The sequence below is a fragment of the Cardiocondyla obscurior genome, linkage group LG12 (genome assembly GCF_019399895.1).
Source record: "Cardiocondyla obscurior isolate alpha-2009 linkage group LG12, Cobs3.1, whole genome shotgun sequence".
In the NCBI taxonomy this organism is placed as follows: Eukaryota; Metazoa; Arthropoda; class Insecta; order Hymenoptera; family Formicidae; genus Cardiocondyla; species Cardiocondyla obscurior.
This window is the reverse complement of record NC_091875.1, coordinates 1,342,919-1,360,631: the sequence shown is the minus strand read 5'-3', so window position 1 is coordinate 1,360,631 and position 17,713 is coordinate 1,342,919. Positions and strand designations below refer to the sequence as shown.

General features: G+C 38.1%; 4 protein-coding genes across 9 annotated transcripts in view; 1 reads left to right on the top strand and 3 right to left on the bottom strand.

Annotated features, from left to right (window-relative positions):
* Sick (sickie) overlaps positions 1-1,768 on the bottom strand; it is a 127,434-nt gene extending 125,666 nt beyond the window's left edge. Inside the window, exon 1 of the mRNA XM_070663886.1 lies at positions 1,092-1,768. The gene's annotated coding sequence lies outside the window, so the exon portion shown is untranslated. The remainder of the gene's footprint in view (positions 1-1,091) is intronic.
* A 760-nt stretch (positions 1,769-2,528) lies between these two features.
* On the bottom strand, positions 2,529-10,214 carry LOC139107047 (serine/threonine-protein kinase GL21140). Of its 3 annotated transcripts, none has more exons than XM_070664278.1 (6): positions 10,075-10,214; positions 8,176-9,225; positions 7,813-7,990; positions 7,422-7,715; positions 7,042-7,284; positions 2,529-6,470 (listed from the first exon to the last, which is right to left on the bottom strand). In XM_070664278.1, exons 2-6 carry the CDS (start codon positions 9,222-9,224, stop codon positions 4,905-4,907), a joined length of 3,330 nt encoding a protein of 1,109 aa, XP_070520379.1. In that variant the 5' UTR covers position 9,225; positions 10,075-10,214; the 3' UTR covers positions 2,529-4,904. The 3 variants fall into 3 exon arrangements, with proteins under 3 accessions (XP_070520379.1, XP_070520381.1, XP_070520380.1); XM_070664280.1 differs by having other exon boundaries at positions 2,529-6,467; XM_070664279.1 differs by lacking the exon at positions 10,075-10,214 and adding an exon at positions 9,683-9,803.
* A 12-nt stretch (positions 10,215-10,226) lies between these two features.
* Positions 10,227-11,776, top strand: LOC139107056 (small ribosomal subunit protein uS13). Its single transcript, XM_070664300.1, has 4 exons — positions 10,227-10,373; positions 10,755-10,940; positions 11,022-11,123; positions 11,559-11,776. Exons 1-4 carry the CDS (start codon positions 10,371-10,373, stop codon positions 11,724-11,726), a joined length of 459 nt encoding a protein of 152 aa, XP_070520401.1. The 5' UTR covers positions 10,227-10,370; the 3' UTR covers positions 11,727-11,776.
* Positions 11,775-17,518, bottom strand: Endob (SH3 domain containing GRB2 like, endophilin-B). 4 transcript variants are annotated; one of them, XM_070664291.1, is made up of 9 exons: positions 17,350-17,517; positions 16,750-16,891; positions 16,489-16,617; positions 16,255-16,417; positions 16,118-16,181; positions 15,994-16,029; positions 15,504-15,694; positions 13,560-13,692; positions 11,775-12,196 (listed from the first exon to the last, which is right to left on the bottom strand). In XM_070664291.1, exons 1-9 carry the CDS (start codon positions 17,410-17,412, stop codon positions 12,083-12,085), a joined length of 1,035 nt encoding a protein of 344 aa, XP_070520392.1. In that variant the 5' UTR covers positions 17,413-17,517; the 3' UTR covers positions 11,775-12,082. The 4 variants fall into 4 exon arrangements, with proteins under 4 accessions (XP_070520392.1, XP_070520393.1, XP_070520394.1 ...); XM_070664292.1 differs by lacking the exon at positions 15,994-16,029 and having other exon boundaries at positions 17,350-17,516; XM_070664293.1 differs by lacking the exons at positions 11,775-12,196; positions 13,560-13,692 and adding an exon at positions 13,699-14,837 and having other exon boundaries at positions 17,350-17,518.
* Positions 17,519-17,713: the final 195 nt, after the last annotated feature.

Genomic DNA, 17,713 nt, shown 5'->3' with positions numbered 1-17,713 from the left:
TTCGCATTAACATCGCGGTTGCTTTCAAAAATTATTCGTAAAAATTTACTATCAAATGCAGCTCAAATTCCGCTCTGCTCATCTCTCGAGGCTCAATTTATTTGTTACTAATTAATCTCAATGATTCTGAACCGATCAAACAATTACTGTAAAATTTATTTGCAATTATAAATTTTCTAAAAATACCACTTGTGGAAATTATTTTTAATTGAAAATGTGTTATTTAAAAAAAAAAATATGTGTACGGACTTTAAATCCCTCTCTCCGAACTACATTATTTTAAAAAGAATTACGACTTCGGTAAGAGGATTAGGAAAACGAATCAATATTTGCCATTTTCTTTTTCGTATAAATTGCGCACGAGAAAAGGGATAATACGACATTCAATTTAGAGCCCTCGTGCTCACATGATATTTTCAGTTATGATTATTATGTTACCTCGCGCTATCGTCCAATCCACGAGGGTGAGGTTTTTCGTAAACTCGGTGAATATAAATTACGTGGTGTGATATGGGCGCATGTACAACGGCGCCGTGTTAATATTTGAACATGAAAAATTGCCATTTTCGCACGTGGAATATTACACATCGGTTGGAGTAGTTTCTTATTCGAGCGACGATATTCAATATAACTTAAAATAACATAAACAATGCACGATGAAAAAAATATTATTTTTACAACGCTGCCAATTTCGCAGCGGTAATTTTAGCGACGCGAAATATTTTAGAAAAATCGCAACTATTCTTTTATAAAATTAAATCAACGTCGGGCAATAACGTACGTATTTCTATTTCAATCAAACATTTCCATTCTACTTTTCCGTTTTAATTATAGAAATTGTTATCCACTTATTGATAACGTCACTAAGTAAATAAAAAGCATTTTGTTCACACGGAAAATTCGCGCCGCTACCAAATTCCGAAGCTACCGCCACGTGACATGTCTATCGCCCGACGTTCCGTCATTTGTCGACGAGACACAATTAAACGAGCAAGCACCTCTACGAAACTACTCGCAGCGTGCGATGTGGCAATACAACACGAAAAAGCATTCGTCGCCGCGGCATATAATTAAAACGTAATTGTACTCACGTGATCCAATTGCGGCTTCGTGCACGATGCGTGTCCTACGCAAATCCTGCGGCTCGCCGATAGGTACTCCTTTGCAGCCTCCGTGGTCACGAGGAAGAAGCACACACTCACTGATATGTCACACGCGAGAAAGAGAGCGGGACGGTTTGCGCCCTCGATATGTAAAATGTTAACGTGACCGGGACGGAATTGCGCGCCACGACTTTCGAACTAGGAACAACATGCGGAGAGCGCCGACTACCAACTGTGCAGTGCGTCGTCAAGCGGTAGACTTGCACGCGGGAGAGTATGGTGGGGGCTAAGGGAAGGGGAACACTGCCACACATGCGCCTTACCTCGCGAGTCCCGACTGTCCCGAGCCGATGTTCCGCGCGGACCCAAGTGCATTCTAGATCTATCACGTTTACGATCCGGCGCAATCTGACGTAACCCCCCTCGAGCTTTTACTTAAAAGTGCTAGATTAATTCTATGACAAATTCCCGTTACCTCTTCCGCTCTTTCCCAATCGTTTCGCTCAATTTGTGATGTTCGGAATGAATGACCCCCGTGCTACGACGTCGAGCGGTGTTGATACTTTTCAAGGGCAAGGTGACGCGTTTCTGCGGTATAGTATGGGTGTGAGGTCTACGCCGCCGCGATCTCGTCGTCATCGGACCCCGTCCGCCATTTTCCCGGTGTCCTTCCGCCGCCATTGGCACGGAACACTTTACTCCCTCGCACGATCCGCGACCCCGAAAATGTTTCGCCCGATTATGTCTCTCTACCCGAACGTCTCGACGATCCCCCATATCCCCGTACTCCCGGCACCCTCGGCAATCATGTGGCGCACATATTAGTCTCGAACGCGAAAAGTTAACACGTTTATCGCGATACGAAATGCGGGACCGAAACCGGCGACGTTCACCGAAAAAGTGCGCCATGATTGGAGTGAAGTTGAGCAGTTGAAATCGCGCGAGCTGTGCCCACGGGGTACCACAACTTTTTTGAGCACGCTGATTGGCCGTGAGCTAGAAAATTTTTACATATTCTTAAATTTACTATTTTACAACCAATCAACACGGTCGGTGCAAACGGCAGACCGTTAAATTATATGATTTATTTCTGCACAACTTAAAATTTTATTTAATCATATATATGTATAATTGAATCAATTGTCTTTATTAATCGTCTTTCTTTTGATTAATATTTAATTGGATGATTTTAGGTAGACAATTAGAGTGGAAATGATGGCGGGACTAAAGATTCAAGATGTGACAGCCATGAAATTTAATAATTATATTTTTTAGTATAAGTTTCATCAAACGTAATGTTTTAATATACCAGTGCCGTCATTTTTCAGAAAATAAACATAAAATTAACTAATAATGTATTAGACTAAATACTTGTGGTTTGGTGTTGCATTCTCACATTTAATTAATAATTTTCAAATGTTTTGCAAGTCGCAATCGAACAGATACACAGTTGATATACAATGCAATTTAGAAAGTGGAGTTACATGAGAGAGAGAGAAATTTACTTTTATACGAATATTATATCTATGTATACATATATATGTTTGTGTGTATGTGTGTGTAAGAGAGTGTATATAATATAATAATAATATATAATATAAATAGCTAAATTCACAATATGCATCTTTAATTTTTGGCGTAAATCACATTTAAAACCTATAAATTATCATAAATTGCGTGTAGATCGGTATCCTTATTACAACATTAAGAATAATAAAACAAAACAAGAACGAGAAACAAAAAAAAATTATTATTATTACCATTAACAAATTCCTAAAATTGGGATTCGCGCTAAAAGAAAAAAAAAACGCATATAAATGAATGACGAACGAACGAATCACAGTAACGATATCGTTTTACAAGTAGTCAATCCTTACACACACGTCATTAAAATTATGTACACGACAGACATCACATGTGTGTGATATAATAATCATCAAGAATCGCTGCAGTAAAAGTAAGATTACAAGTTAACAGCAATCGAGCAACGAAAAACGTGATTGATGTTTTAATTCTGACAATTGTCTGACAATTAACGAAGCTTTAACAAGACTTGATCAAAAGATTTCAAGAAACAAATCTATTCGATATTTACAAATGTAAAGTTTTATATATGTATACATATTAATTTCGATAGGTTTAATCTAAAAAAAACTTTTGTGTTCTTATTACTTCAAACAGGGGATCTATTCAATGGCAACACTTCTTCGATAGAAAATGGTAATCCATTAAGAGTATCTTAAGCCACAAGAAAAATTCTCTTTTAGTCTTCATTTTCATATAAAGTTATACTTAAAAAATAGATGAAACTGGCCGATTTATCTAATTTCCTAAAAAGAACACTGAATTTTTACTCGTGCCATATCAATACCGACAAAAATAATTTTAACAATAGTTATCTTTCTTTTTCTGCAGCGCATACATTCGTTCGTCAATTTTTCAGTGTCGCATCTTATTGCTAATACGATTTGTTTATAAAAATAATTATCTTCTCGCCTTCCCTTGAATAAGTTCAATGTGCACTACGCTTTACCAGCATTCCAAAATCGCTTAGTTCATCGCTCTTTGTCTTTCATTATGAAAATTCTTACGTTATTAATACCAATCGCTAATCACTAATCATTAATCGCTCGAAAATGAATTCTTATTCTTCTAGTCACTATTCTCTACCTGAACCCTTTCGATCCTACATTGCACTCCAACTACTCACTGTAATTCGCACTTAAAATAGCAAGTTTTCTTTAAGACAAGATATGCAAATATCAATAAATAAGTTAAGAATCGCCATGATATTTATAGATATATATATAATTTTTACTTTAGTTAATATATATTTTGTTAAAGCCTCTTTCGCGTGGAACCGAAAGGGTCGATTAAATACTTGGCTTATTTGCGATTTACCTACAACTATTCTTACATAAACATCCGATATAAAATAATCTACTTAAATGCATTTGGCATGTCTTGTTTTGTTCTTAATTTCAAACTCGTCCATTTTCCTCGCCATCGTCATTATTCGTTAATGATCTACTGCTATCTCGCGTTTGGTGACACAATTAACTTCCAATCCTAGACGATTACGGATTGGTTACATTGTCATTAGCACTTACTATCGCGCAAAATTAATTACATATTAATCATACTCTAACTAAAAAGATAATAACTAAAACAAGGATAAATTACAATCGGGATTTTAATAACTAGTAATTCTTTCAGATTAACTCTAGAAGTTAATACTGGTAAGTATAATTTTTTTTTTTTCTGATGAGTTTTAATTAAGCTTTATTCTTAAAAATGTTTTGCACTTTGTTTATATATTTGTCTTTGGTCTTTCTCAACTTTTAATTTTCAACAGTGATAAAAATTTTATTGAAATTTATGTAAATTAAAAAAAGTTTTTGCACCATTGTATTAATTTTTAATTCAGAAAATTCAAAATGTAAATAATATAAGATTGTTTCTATCTTTGCAAAATATTTAGTGTCCTTCTTTCTAGTGCCGAATTTTTCCTCCTCCTATCATTCTACTTAATTCTTCGTAATTTCAATTTAATTTTATTCGAAGTGTTACAAAACTTTTTTTCAACATAAATTAACATAAATTAAAAATAATTTTTTATCTTAATAAGGTTTGTTTGTTCAATTGCTACGCAAATGTCAACCAGCTTAATGATTTTAATTAATCCCAGTAACTCTTTTCTTTAAATAGTTTAGCTTCTACACTTAGCTATTTTGGCGAACTAGTCATACGTCAATGTCCATCTCCTTAACGAATCTCACCTGAATTCTTTACTACTCATTATCACTTCGTTCTTAATATGCTATTTGGTCTCACGATAACATTTTGCTTGTTGGATTTACTCCTGCTAGCGACCGTCGAGGCGTCAATCACTGATCTCCGGCTCCTATCTATTTTTCCCAACTCCTCACCGTCTTTTCCCTTGTTCATCTCAGATCGCTGAATACGATCAGTCATCTTGTACGTGGTTCTTCCGGTCTTCGTTTCACTTTCATATGTTTTCCTCAACGGCTGCGGTGTATAATATAGGCTAAACCGCTTTGATCTTGCTGTCGGACACGTCTGCCTTATTTCATCACGCAATTCATCTGTCGAACTAAATTTCCGCGTTGTGACTTTATTAGTACCGCCACTTTTACCAACTTCCTCAGGCGATCTCCTCGTTGTACATGGAGAAAAGCAACTATGTCTTTTACTCTTAACATTTTTAGAATCTATCTGAGTCTTCCTATTAATATATTTTTCATGCCGTAGCTTTACCGGCTCATTTTTTGTACATTTATTCACTTCTTGAATCTTGTTAAAAGGTCCACTACAGTTCTTTTTACCAGATTGATTGTTTAATTTAAGTGGTCTTAACGTATTTAACACAGCTATTTGAGTCTGTAATATTCTCGCAGATGTATTCTGATCTTTATTATTCGCGAGCTTCGAAGAAATATGTAATGAATGATCTTTAACACAATTATTCCGATTCGTGTACTGAAAACTCACATTCTCGAAGCTGTCAGTTGATTCCATGCTTTGCGTCGAGCTTGATTTTTGCCCGCATGCCAATCGAGCAAATTGAATATTTACAAAACTATCAGAAGTCTCAATATCATTACCGGTTAAACTATCACAAGACAGGCTGTTGCTCGATGTCGATGCAGTCGCATTGCTATTGCGAAAATCATCACTGTCAAATCTCCTTTCACAATTTATTTCATAGATATTCTTCTGGTTGCATTTATTTTGCCGATTTATTAATTTATTCTTTGACTTTGGTGTTCCGCAATACGAGTAAAGGTGTTCTGATTCTTGCATTGAGTTTCCGTTTTTCTGATCACCTTGATGATTTTTGGAAGTCGTGACTACTTTTTCGGCGGTTTCGCCACAAATTGGTGAGTTACTGCGATAATTGCATACATTAAAATTCTCTGGAATGCTATTGAGCGATGAAGTAGCACTTTGCGATTCGAGGCGGCGTCGCATTATTCTGTTATCGTTCAAATTATCTATTAAATCATGCATTGACCGGCTCAAACTATTAATGTCTTTCAGACAGTCGAAACTAAGAGACACTAAATCATTTTCGTTGCCATTACCGTTGGCAAAATCGATTTCGTCGCGATTTTGTTCATCCGATTTTTTCTGGGCGTTGATAAACTCCGATGTGTTGCGATGATCACTTTTCCATTCAGCTCTCGTCGTGGTATCGTCATCCTGTCGCTGATTACGTTGCTTTTTGAAATCGAATTCAAAGGTGGCCAATCTTATCGGCTTACACTGCTGATTCCAGTATTGCTCCGCCGATGTGTCGGTGGCTGCTGCTGTTGTTGCGGTCTGCTCGCCTCCTAGAAAGCTCTGCTGATATACAGAGGTGGGACAAAAGAAAAGAAAAAGCACTGCTACAGATACAGCAAACCACTACAGAAGCTTTCTGAGTCTTGTGTTTTAAATAAAGCCGACAAAGCGTGAAGGAAGCAAATAGGTATCCAATCGTACGCTTGTAACATGGAAATTTTGTTCAGCGCATGAAGTAAATGATCATATTAAATTTTTTTTTAATAAATTACATCTCTATAAAAATATTACTAATACGCGTTTTTTTTTTTTTTTTTTTTTAATTTATAAAATTAATTCTATAGTATGTTTGTAGTTATACTTATTAATAGAATTCTAAACGTTATACTTATAAACTCACTGAACTCTTTTCCTATGTAATGTAACGCAACGAGCTGGTGGGAGTGAAGAAATCGTGCCCAAAACAATAAATGCGATAGCTAACGTGTCGTGTAATAAACCACCCAATAAACTTATCTTCAGTTACTATGAGGAAGTGAGAGAGGAATTTTAAGCCATGCGGGTGCGGTAACGCGGTGATTTTTCTAACTTGTGAAGTAGTACAATAATAATGTTGTATGTCAGTGACAGTTACCGCGAGCCATGGATGATCTAGCACATCTTCCGCACTGAAACGTAATTCTGGCTGTGCCTGCAGCATATTCGAGATAAGTTGCTTTGCGGAATCCGATATCGTATCCCAATAGGGTGATGTAAATTCGTATTGTCCACTCAAAATACGTTCAAATAATTCTTCTTGTTCATTATCAACTGACACGAACGGTGGAAAACCACACAGAAGAATATATAGAATTACTCCAGCAGCCCATACATCGATCTGAAAAACAAGACATGTAAATATATTTTTCATCATGTTTCAACTAATTAATTGTTGCAGTGACTTACTTATTACATTTAATTACTAAATTTTCCATAAAAAATTAATTATATTAATTAAATTAAATATATTAATACCTTTAAACCATATCCGGTTTCGGCGAGAATTTCCGGTGCCACATAAGTAGGTGTACCACAAACTGTGTATAAAGGTTCTCGAACTGTTTGTGCAAGTCCAAAATCACCAAGCTTTAAGCATCTAACGTGACTGCCGTCCATCTCAACTAAAAGATTCTCCGGCTTAACGTCGCGATGTACGATATGATGCGAATGTAAATAAGCCAAGGCAGAAGTCAAGTGACTAATCATTACACTCGCTTCTGCTTCAGAGAATTTCGTTGACGCTGCGATTGCATCGAATAAATCTCCACCCTATAACATTGTAATTCAATTTTATATCGTAAATTCAATCAAAAATGTATCATTAACTAAATTTCAGTATTAGTTTCTTTCAATTTTAATGACGTACTTTGACGAGTTCCATAACTAAAAATAGCTGATCGGCAGTATCTTGTTCCGCGATCAAACTAATTATATTGGGATGGCAAACTTGTCGTAATATCGCTACTTCACTTGCTAGCATCGTCTCTTTTCCTTGGCACTTGTACTTATCCACAATTTTCATAGCGTATTCAGCACCGCTTGATCTAAGATATTATCAATGTTTTGCTTTACATTTATTTATATAAATATTCAAATTAAAAGCTATATATAATTATCTTTTAAAAAATAGAATATTTTGATCTTAAAAATTATAGTTAATATTTTCTGACATAATTCATATAAAATTTATTTATTTATTTAAACGACTTCCGTGTTTTAAAATACTCACTTGTGGGTGCAGTGTCTAACAATGGCAAAGTTTCCATCCCCAATTATGTGTCCCACAGTGTAATGCAATCTTAAAGGTTGCGGTAGTATTAAAGATGACGGACTGGGGGTTCTGACTTGTGGCGTAAGCGTTTTTTTGCCAGATTTTTTCGGCATCCGAGGCATCGGGCCGCTTTGTCGTTTAGAACTCCATGGACATCGGCGAAAGCTTTGAACACACTTACTCTCTTCGAAATCCAGTTCAAAATCTTCCTGCACGGACTTCTCAGGTCCATAAGCAACAAAAATATCATCGTTCTCGAAGAATTGCTCGAGTGAAGTTACTTGCTGACCTGATAAAGTGTACACCTTCCTCACCGCTCCAGTGTCGAGTTTTACCGCCTCTGTAATCGCTTCCATCGCGTGCTCGAGGCTCGGTGCATTGCGTTTGTTTAACAATAAGCGCATCACTTTACGTGGCTTGGTACCGTGGCGGATCAGCGTCACGATGCGCGCTTTCACGCACAGCGGAATAGCGCTGGTCTGCCTGCCGGTACCACCGCCACCGCTGCTGGATGCCGGTGACTGCGGCAGTCCAGACAGCGAGCTCCCTCGACGGACCTTGGATGCTGAATACTCGACCTTTTTAAAAAGTTCTCCTTGGCCAGACACCACGTAGCATTTGCCATCCTCTAGATCACCGACGCTTTGCACTTTGCGACCGTTCATAGTGTATATCGTTCGCACCCCATTTGGCAACGTAACGTTCGACACCAGAGCACGAGTTAAATCGGTTGCAAGGCTATCGAAGCTGCGATACCGTTCAGGCGTCACTGCCATCACAACACCTGTGTAATACTTGTCTCCATTACGGAAAAATCGAACTCTCTTGGCTTTCTTAGTTGGAGGTGTTCTAATGATATTTAGAGTGTGTCGTGATGTAACGTCCAATATTCTTTCATCTAAACTGACTATGGTGGTTGAATTGAGTTCACCACCACCACCACCACCCGCCGAAAAGTTGTCATCATTAGATGGTGAAGCACCTTGACTCAGTGGTTCTTCCATCATCCTAAAAATATTGCTTATATCAATAAAACAAGTTTTTTTTATTACTTTTACATATTAAAATTATGATTTAATATCTTACATAAGTAATGTGCCCTTAATAAATTTTACATCAATTATACATAATTAATATCTTTCAACATACAAGCACTGACTTGTTCCTAATATAATTTATACCTTACATATAATTAACAGACACATGATAATTGCCACATAGTAATACTAAATAAGAATTACCAGAAAAAAAAAAAACTTAAAATTAAATAATTATTTAATCAGCACCCCAAGTGATACATTCCACAAAAATACACAAATTGCATTATTCTCTAGCAAAATATCATCTTTCAAATAAATATTTCTTTTTTTCTTTTTTTATTTAAACATTTTGTAGTACAACAAAAAACATATAAATCAACCGAGGCTCTTATTTACCATCCCGCCCAATGAGAACACAAAGTCACCTAAAGATTATCAGCTGACTTTCGCTGATAAATTAGATAGTTGCCAATAGCATTCCAACCGTTTTTTTTTTACCCTTTCGTCGGCAACGGCATGCGTCACGCTTTAGAAAGTGCACTTGACAGCGGGAACGGGAATTCCAACTTGGCGATCGTGAGAAATCGTTACCAGCTGGCAGGAAACGGCAGCGCCAGAGTGCCGATTTGCGCCAATTACGTCCGGGGTCGATGTCAGGGCACAATCGGGCCAGGCGTGGGCGATAACCGAGCGGGATGTCGCCGTGCAAATGCACTTAACCTGATATCGTGCGCGTCGCGTTAACGGCCGCCGTCGTCGCCGACAATTCAGCCCGGCGAGATCAGGACAAACGAGTTGCACAGCTACTGTCACTTACCTGCTCGAGCGGCCCGAGCAGAACGTGGCCGGTCGATCGTCTCGATGACACGGGGACGTGCAGATCGTTTGACGTGGGCGCGAGACCAAGCCCAGACAGGCCTAACGCGTGAATCACCACCGATCGCCACCAGCGAGAGCTGACATTTTCGCAGCGCGGCGACACGACTCGGGTCAGGCCGACTCGAGAGCCTCAAGCGGCTTTCCGCGGCAGCGGAAGCTCGTCGCGGCTCGGCGTCATTTCCGGTTTTGCCAACCTGCCTTTCTGGTCCTTTCGGTAACAAATTTCACGGCAAGATGGTGAGTGCATAGACTTCTTTCGAAATCATGAATTTTCCACGGAATCTTGCATTATTCGCTACACATGTTCGAACAAAATGATAAATCTATTAATTCTAAATTTATCGCTAGTAATATGTTGACGAACGTTGCAAGCAAACATAATTTGACAATGTTTCGAGGTTAGGCGTGTGTAAGTTTGTCGCGCTTTTAACCTCCAATGTTGTGAAGAATCTTTGTGATTTTGATGTTTTCAATTAATACGATTTCATAACGATTATTAAAATTTAACGATTATGTATTCTTCGGTGGGCGAAATTTCGTTGAACGACTTCCGAATTATCTGCGCGATTGAGGTTAAACGTCAATTTGTATATATGACCACGATGATGCTTTTTACAGTCGCTCGTCATTCCTGAGAAGTTCCAACACATTCTTCGTGTCATGGGCACGAACATCGACGGCAACAGGAAAGTCATGTTTGCCATGACTGCGATCAAGGGTGTTGGACGTCGTTACGCCAACATCGTTCTGAAGAAGGCGGATATTGACTTGGACAAAAGAGCTGGAGAATGCTCAGAAGAAGAAGTGAGTTTTACTACTTTACGTTAACAATAAACTTTTCTGTAAACAAATATGTTGCTCGTGTACTAAAAAAAATATTTTTAGGTCGAAAAAATTGTCACTATTATGGCCAATCCAAGGCAATACAAAATTCCAGACTGGTTCCTTAATAGGCAGAAAGACATCGTCGATGGAAAATACTCGCAGGTTTGTTATCCATTTGTTTAAAAAGAGACAGAAAATGAATTTTTGGAACATGTTGGCTTTATTGTCGTAACATGTAAACTCATACACATAAATATATTATTTGCATATAGAGTAATAGCATTTATTGAGATTTAATCGTCACATGATATGTATATAAAGATATAACGATTTGCAACAATTTATATGTATTTTTGCTATACAGTATAAAGCCCATCGCACAAATTCACGACTGATCTTGCAAATGTTGATTGTACGTTCAGCTGGTAGATTGTGCAATAAAAACTGCACTGTTGTACATTAATATTGCTTTTGTAGCACTTTATGCTATTTTAAGGAATAGGTACGAGCGCAACAGAAACCAAGTTATTTACAAATAATTTGATGTTGATAACAAAGTTGCAGGATATTTTCAAAATCTCATGTCTTATTTTTTAGCTCACGAGTGCTAACTTGGACTCGAAACTGCGTGAGGATTTGGAGCGGATGAAAAAGATCCGCGCTCACAGAGGCCTGCGTCACTATTGGGGTCTCCGTGTACGTGGTCAGCACACTAAGACTACTGGTCGTCGTGGACGCACGGTCGGTGTATCGAAAAAGAAATAATTTTTTTTACATATGCTATGTACTATAATATATAATAATGAAACTTCAAACTGTGAATATTTTATTTGGCAATCATAATCGTTTATTTAGCCAATCGTGAAAAGAACCGACTCACGATCACGAGGCACAATGTTGAATACAAGAATAATCTCATCGTGTTACGTGCATTAATCGTAGTAGACTAGTAATTTGTCTAAATCGGAATATTAATCTCTTGGTCCTTATATGATAAATCTTTTAAGCCAAGTGAAATTGTCATTAATTTGACTAATATAAGCTGAAAAAACCTGACGAGAGAAGTGCGCTAAATTGACTCTAGAAATACAATTGACAATAGACGATAACTTCTAAGTGAATTAATGACGTATAATAAGTGTTTCTAAGTATACTTTGGGCACCTTCCCTCGTTGATTTCCTCTGATTCCCATAAAGTAATCATCGTCGTCGGGAATTTCAGAAATATTGATTACCTAAAAAAAACACATATATTTCTCCCATTTTTCCTCTCGTTTCAAGATGTACTCAATTTATTAAAGTATAACTTTGTACAGAATCTAATTAGTACATCGTATTGATTATAATACACAGGCACGTATTATATATAACATCACTATAAATACACATCGAAGTAAGCATATGCGAAACAATACAAGAAAAATACGATAATCGTAACAATACATAAAAGATACAGTTGTGACACAATAAATAAAATGCTCGTAACAAAGTAAAACAGTAGGCGTTTATTTGATAATACATGCACAATTTGATTGAATAAATGTACAGTAATTTCACATACGATTCATTCTGTTCGCGATGTGTCCTGTATTCGTGTTATCTTACAAATCTGTAGACGTGGGGGGAGGGGGGAAAGTGTAATCCGTGAGACCAACGACACATCGATTAAAAGAGGAAATAAGAAAGCCCAAATTTTAAACAAATTAAAAATTATAATAATGTCTATCATGCACAATGTAATACAACTCTGTGTGTATAACCAGAATGTCGATATACTGCTAATGTGGTTTAGGCATGAACTCTCTTTATTTAATTAATCGATATTTCGTATCACGTTTCACAATTCATAAGACAGAAACTAATTGCTCTAAAGATTCGCGTACAATATTCAATGATTCTTAAAACTCTGCGGCACGATTTATGTATTATTAATCTTTCTAATTATTACTGTCATTCGCCACCTAATATTTGCTCATTCAAAATATAATTTTTTTTTAACCCTTCCGTTAATATTGTATTACAAGAATAACATAAGTTTCAACGTTTCTTTTTTCTCTCTCTGTCTCTCCGACATGTAAAAATAATGAATTTTTTCAAGCTTTTTTTTCGAGAACAGCGTATAACATTTTGCGAGTTAATATATTAGCCTGCTTGAAAATAAATGCATCAGTACAAGTATTGTTAATATTAACAGAGAGCTCTTAAAATTATGCAAATATATACGAGCGTTTCGATATGAAACATGTACTTATAATAACGAGTACTTAATTCTATAACGCGTACTAAAAGAAATTAAACATCTCGGGGGGGATAACGTCTTAATCCTTTCGGGATCTCCGGACGCGCCCTGATCTTAAATCGAGAATCTAGAGGTCCCGAAAGATTCAAATCGAAAACGAGTCTTACACGATGGTCTGATGAAGATATAAAAGACAATCTCTCTACAATACATATTTATACAGTGTTTAAAAAAAAAGAAAGACTATAAGTAGGTGACCTTACGATACCGTAACTTAAGACTCCGACTACAGATTCATGCCTTTCGCTCGGAACATCGTCAAACATGCTATCGCCTACCTAAATCACAAACTTCGTTACCTCGTCCTGCATGACGCTTAGCTCGCTAGGATCCCTCGCGTCGTAATTGCACAACACTCTCGCTCTGTCCTGACCGTTCTCTAGTGCGTTGGTGGTGGCTGGTGAGGTGGTGTAATAGGAACCCCCAGATAGTCTGGGTAGGTAAACGACAAGTGAATTATAGTGCTACAATATTATGCGTAATAAACTCGTGTACGAAGGAACATACAAGGGGTAGAAAAACAATTGAATTTAAGCATTTTTTAACGAGGATCGGTACACTGTCGCATAACACGAGTTAATGTTAATGTTTAATCAGGCATATGCTGACTGCCGGATTCTGTACGGTCGTTTACCGCAAACGAGATAGTAATGTTTAAATGCCGCGAAATGGGCCAATATACATGCAATTCATAAAGATCGAGTTTCGCATCAGAGACTTGTTTTTAATTTGGCAAATTAGTCTGCGAGCGTGTGTTGTATTATATCATCAATTCTACTCATTTAACTACATGCATTATTGTTACACGGTTCACCCTGATATCCCCTGATATTACGGGGAGAATGAAAATTAAATTTCTTTCTCCCGCAATATGTTGTAACACAGATTATTGACTTCCCTAGTATAAAAACAAGACAAGCGTGATATGTATCTACAATTATGTCGTTGTTTAGTTACATGGCGTTATTATAGCACCGAGGATTAGTTTATCTTGCCATTATGGTCATTCTCGGCCGAGTTACGGCGATCTAAAGCAACTGTTTTCCAGGACATAACGAGAACAAGAAAGTAGAGCAAATAGCAGAAAGAGATATAGATAAGATAAAGAGTAGACCGCATTGATCGCCGTAAATCGTTCACAAGGAAATGTTTTTCTTTTTCTTTTTTTTTTCCCCCAGAAAAGTGGTTTGTTCTAGTTTTCCTAAACATACAATTATATAACATTATAGAATATTTATTACTCATTAACAAGTCTAACGATCAAGCGACGGTCGGAATTAAACTTCCCAACGCGTGCGTAAAATGACTTAAACGAACGTCGCTGGAAAGGGAAAATTGCGTAACAAGCTAACGTAGTTAATTGAATTGTCAACTCGGTTCGAAATTCGTAACAATCCGTATGGCTCAACGTTTGAACGGTGGAAAACTAAACTTTACTGATATCAGTGTCGAATGTGGCGGTAACATAAGCGGCAGATCCGGCAGTTACGGATGAATTTTGGGAGAGAGTGGGCGAGGAGTTTAGCTCGATCACGTCCTCACTGTTGACTCTCAGCATAGGGCTCGGTTGACGTGCCCTGCAATTTACCAATCGTGCAAGCAGAGATAGAGAGATAGCGGAAAAGATCGCACTCCGGCAGATTACGTGGGAGGCCGGGCGAAGCAAGAAGTAATTTAAGATAACGATAATAACGATGAACAATTTGCGTTCTTTTACTACGGACATTACAAAAGCTGGAAACGGGATGCTGATATGAAAGCGATTAATCGGCGATCGTGTCGGCATTAGATCTGGTATAGTTCATCACTCGCCGGTTTCATCGAGGTCATGCTATCTTCAAACTTTAACTCTGGCGTTTATCGATTAAAGATTGAAATCAGCTGGCGCCCTTTGAAACCGGCTGTAACAGGTAATGTTCGTCAAACCATACGAGACATTTCGTATAACGAAGAATTTTGCGCAAATTTCTTTTCGTTTAAATCCTAAGCTCGCAGTTGCTACAATAAGAAGCGGAGCTCACGAATTGAATATCTAAATATAGTCAATATTACTATTAAAGGTTTGTCAAACATTACTCACTCGAATCACCATAAAGTGGGATAGCTGTACAGAAATGTTGTGATAATAATACGCTGTACGAGAACCATTAATGTGCCAAATATAGATGTATAGAATAAATAAGTAAAATTTTAAGAGAATGAAAAAAAAGAGATGAAAAAATAGGCAAAGAAAGCGAACTTACCCGGCAAGTTCGCGCTGTAGATCCTGCATTACGGCGTGGCATTGCGCGTAATGGCGTGCTTGTGCCTCGACAAATTCATGCAGGCATCGCAAGTGTCCGGCCTGCGAGCTCGAGACACCCTCCAAAAGCAATTTCACGATCTCAGCTTGTCGATCAAACTCCGATTGCGCTACCCTCAGCTCCCTCTCTGCCTGAGTAAGCAATGAATATATTTTATTTATTAGTTTTTATATATAGTTTAGTTTAATAATTGCAACTGTGAGACACAGTTCTTGCTATAACAAATGCGTATCGTGAAAAATACGATTTGCGATTTAAGAATTCTTAATTATTCCTCTTCTAATCTTTTCTACTTGACTATATTTTTTTTTTATAAATCAAAATCTATAAAATGTAGTGGAATAAATATATAAATATCATAAAAATTTTTTTTATGATATTTAATCTGGATCACTTTGAACTAAAGCGAGCGAAACTATTGCGTTAATACCTGATCGAGCAATACTTCGGGTGATATGCCAGACTCCTATAAATCGCAGCAGTGTGAAGGACAAAACACATCGTAAACGCATAGAAAAATTTTTTTAACGAGTTCGGCAATTAACGGTACTTACACTCTGTTGACCCAGCATGCTCCTCGCTTTTCTCACTCTATTTTTACACGCGTCCAAGTCCAATCTACATCAGAATAGTTTAACATTAGCGATCAAATTCGTAACTCGTAATGTGTGACGAGCAAAGTTTTCGTCACCTTTTATTTTCCAATATCGCCATCTCTTTGCTGACAGTCTTCATTTCTCCATCTAAGAACTTTCTCAGAGGCTGTATATAACAGTTAGCGGCAGTCCCTATAAAGTCCCTTTCGATCTGCCCTAGTCTTTGCTGACATTGGCCAACTTTTATTAATGCACTACCTAAAACCGAATATTCCTGTTAGCAACAAAATTCGCCCATGCTATATCAAGTGAAATCTTATCATACCAACCGTAAGCTATTCCTGGACCAAAATCATTTCCAGCTTCAATCATATCTGTGCCTACATACTCCAAATTGCTCAGCCTGTTGGGTTTCCTCTTGTCAATTTTTTCAAAAAAGAAATCTTCAATCCTGTTACCTGCAAGTGTTATTTTACAATTAATGATGGGATGCAAAATTAATTTTATACACAAGTTGAATACATAACAAATGTCAAATTAAATGATATTTCGCCAAGTTAAAATCTAATTATTCAAATAGCATTAGGTACCAGGATTTGGAGTAAGCACAGCTTCCATATTTCGCAGTATCTTCTCTGTCCACATTTTGGTGGCATTACCTCGCTCCGCCAAGTGCTCCAAATGCGCGTCTAGCTCGGTTTTTTCCGACGTGCCCAGGGTTTCCTCGGTCATCTACGGAACGTGACAATTTTATATTTTTTTCAATCAATATCTAACATTTGCACTATATAGCAACACCCAGTATACAACATCCTCCAACGTTTTCAAAATATAGCCGCCAGCGGACAAATGCGACTTGACAATCGAGTTCAAAGTCCGCGTCATCGTTGCTAATACAACATTCGACGAAGATGACGCATTCTCGTTCGATCGTAAGAACGTCGCGCGACGTCATGTAAATACGAGGCCAGGCCAGCAGGGCAGATAGGTAGGTTAAATCGCGGAGAAACGTAGAAATCGGAGCTCAGGCCCCAGGAACAGGTCAGGGAAGTAGTCTAGTGACGCGCTCGATCGTTGCTCTTGCAACCCATCAAACGTCAACGGTTGACGGATGCCGACGAGAACGACGTCGCGCGTGACTCCTCGGTGCTCGGAAGTCCTCGTGTCGCTTCACGCGCAACGTTTCTCACCTGCACAACTCTGCTGAGGGCGGCACCCGCGTCCTTCACCAGCTTCTTTACGTTGAAGTCCATCCTCGCGAGTCGGAGTTCTTTCTCGCGCGATCGGGAGCTCTTCTCACTTCTCGGCGAACACTCAAATCACTCAAACCCTCCCCACCGCCCTTCTCTCTCACGACAGGGTCTCCCACGCTCTCCGCCACTCCGCGCTTTGTCGCGTACGATCGCTAGAACTCGCAATTCGCAAACGCCTCGGTACTTCCGGAATCATTGTTTTACCATCGGATAATATGCGATTCAAGGCACTCGAACTTCCCGCTGTCGATCGAAGATGGCGGGGACGTAACCTCGACGCAGGCCAAAAGGAACAATAGCG

Bases quoted from the DNA above. Each gene is read 5' to 3' on its own strand.
- LOC139107056 (XM_070664300.1), top strand. The intron at 10,941-11,021 runs GTGAGTTTTACT...AAATATTTTTAG, and splicing joins GAGAATGCTCAGAAGAAGAA to GTCGAAAAAATTGTCACTAT. The intron at 11,124-11,558 runs GTTTGTTATCCA...CTTATTTTTTAG, and splicing joins TCGATGGAAAATACTCGCAG to CTCACGAGTGCTAACTTGGA.
- Endob (XM_070664291.1), bottom strand. From the start codon at position 17,412: ATGGACTTCAACGTAAAGAAGCTGGTGAAGGACGCGGGTGCCGCCCTC. The intron at 16,030-16,117 runs GTAAGTACCGTT...TGCGATTTATAG, and splicing joins GCATGCTGGGTCAACAGAGT to GAGTCTGGCATATCACCCGA. The intron at 13,693-15,503 runs GTAAGTTCGCTT...TTACCTACCCAG, and splicing joins CTACAGCGCGAACTTGCCGG to ACTATCTGGGGGTTCCTATT.
- LOC139107047 (XM_070664278.1), bottom strand. From the start codon at position 9,224: ATGATGGAAGAACCACTGAGTCAAGGTGCTTCACCATCTAATGATGAC. The intron at 7,285-7,421 runs GTATTAATATAT...CTTGTTTTTCAG, and splicing joins AAACCGGATATGGTTTAAAG to ATCGATGTATGGGCTGCTGG. The intron at 6,471-7,041 runs GTAACTGTCACT...TCTGTATATCAG, and splicing joins TAGATCATCCATGGCTCGCG to CAGAGCTTTCTAGGAGGCGA.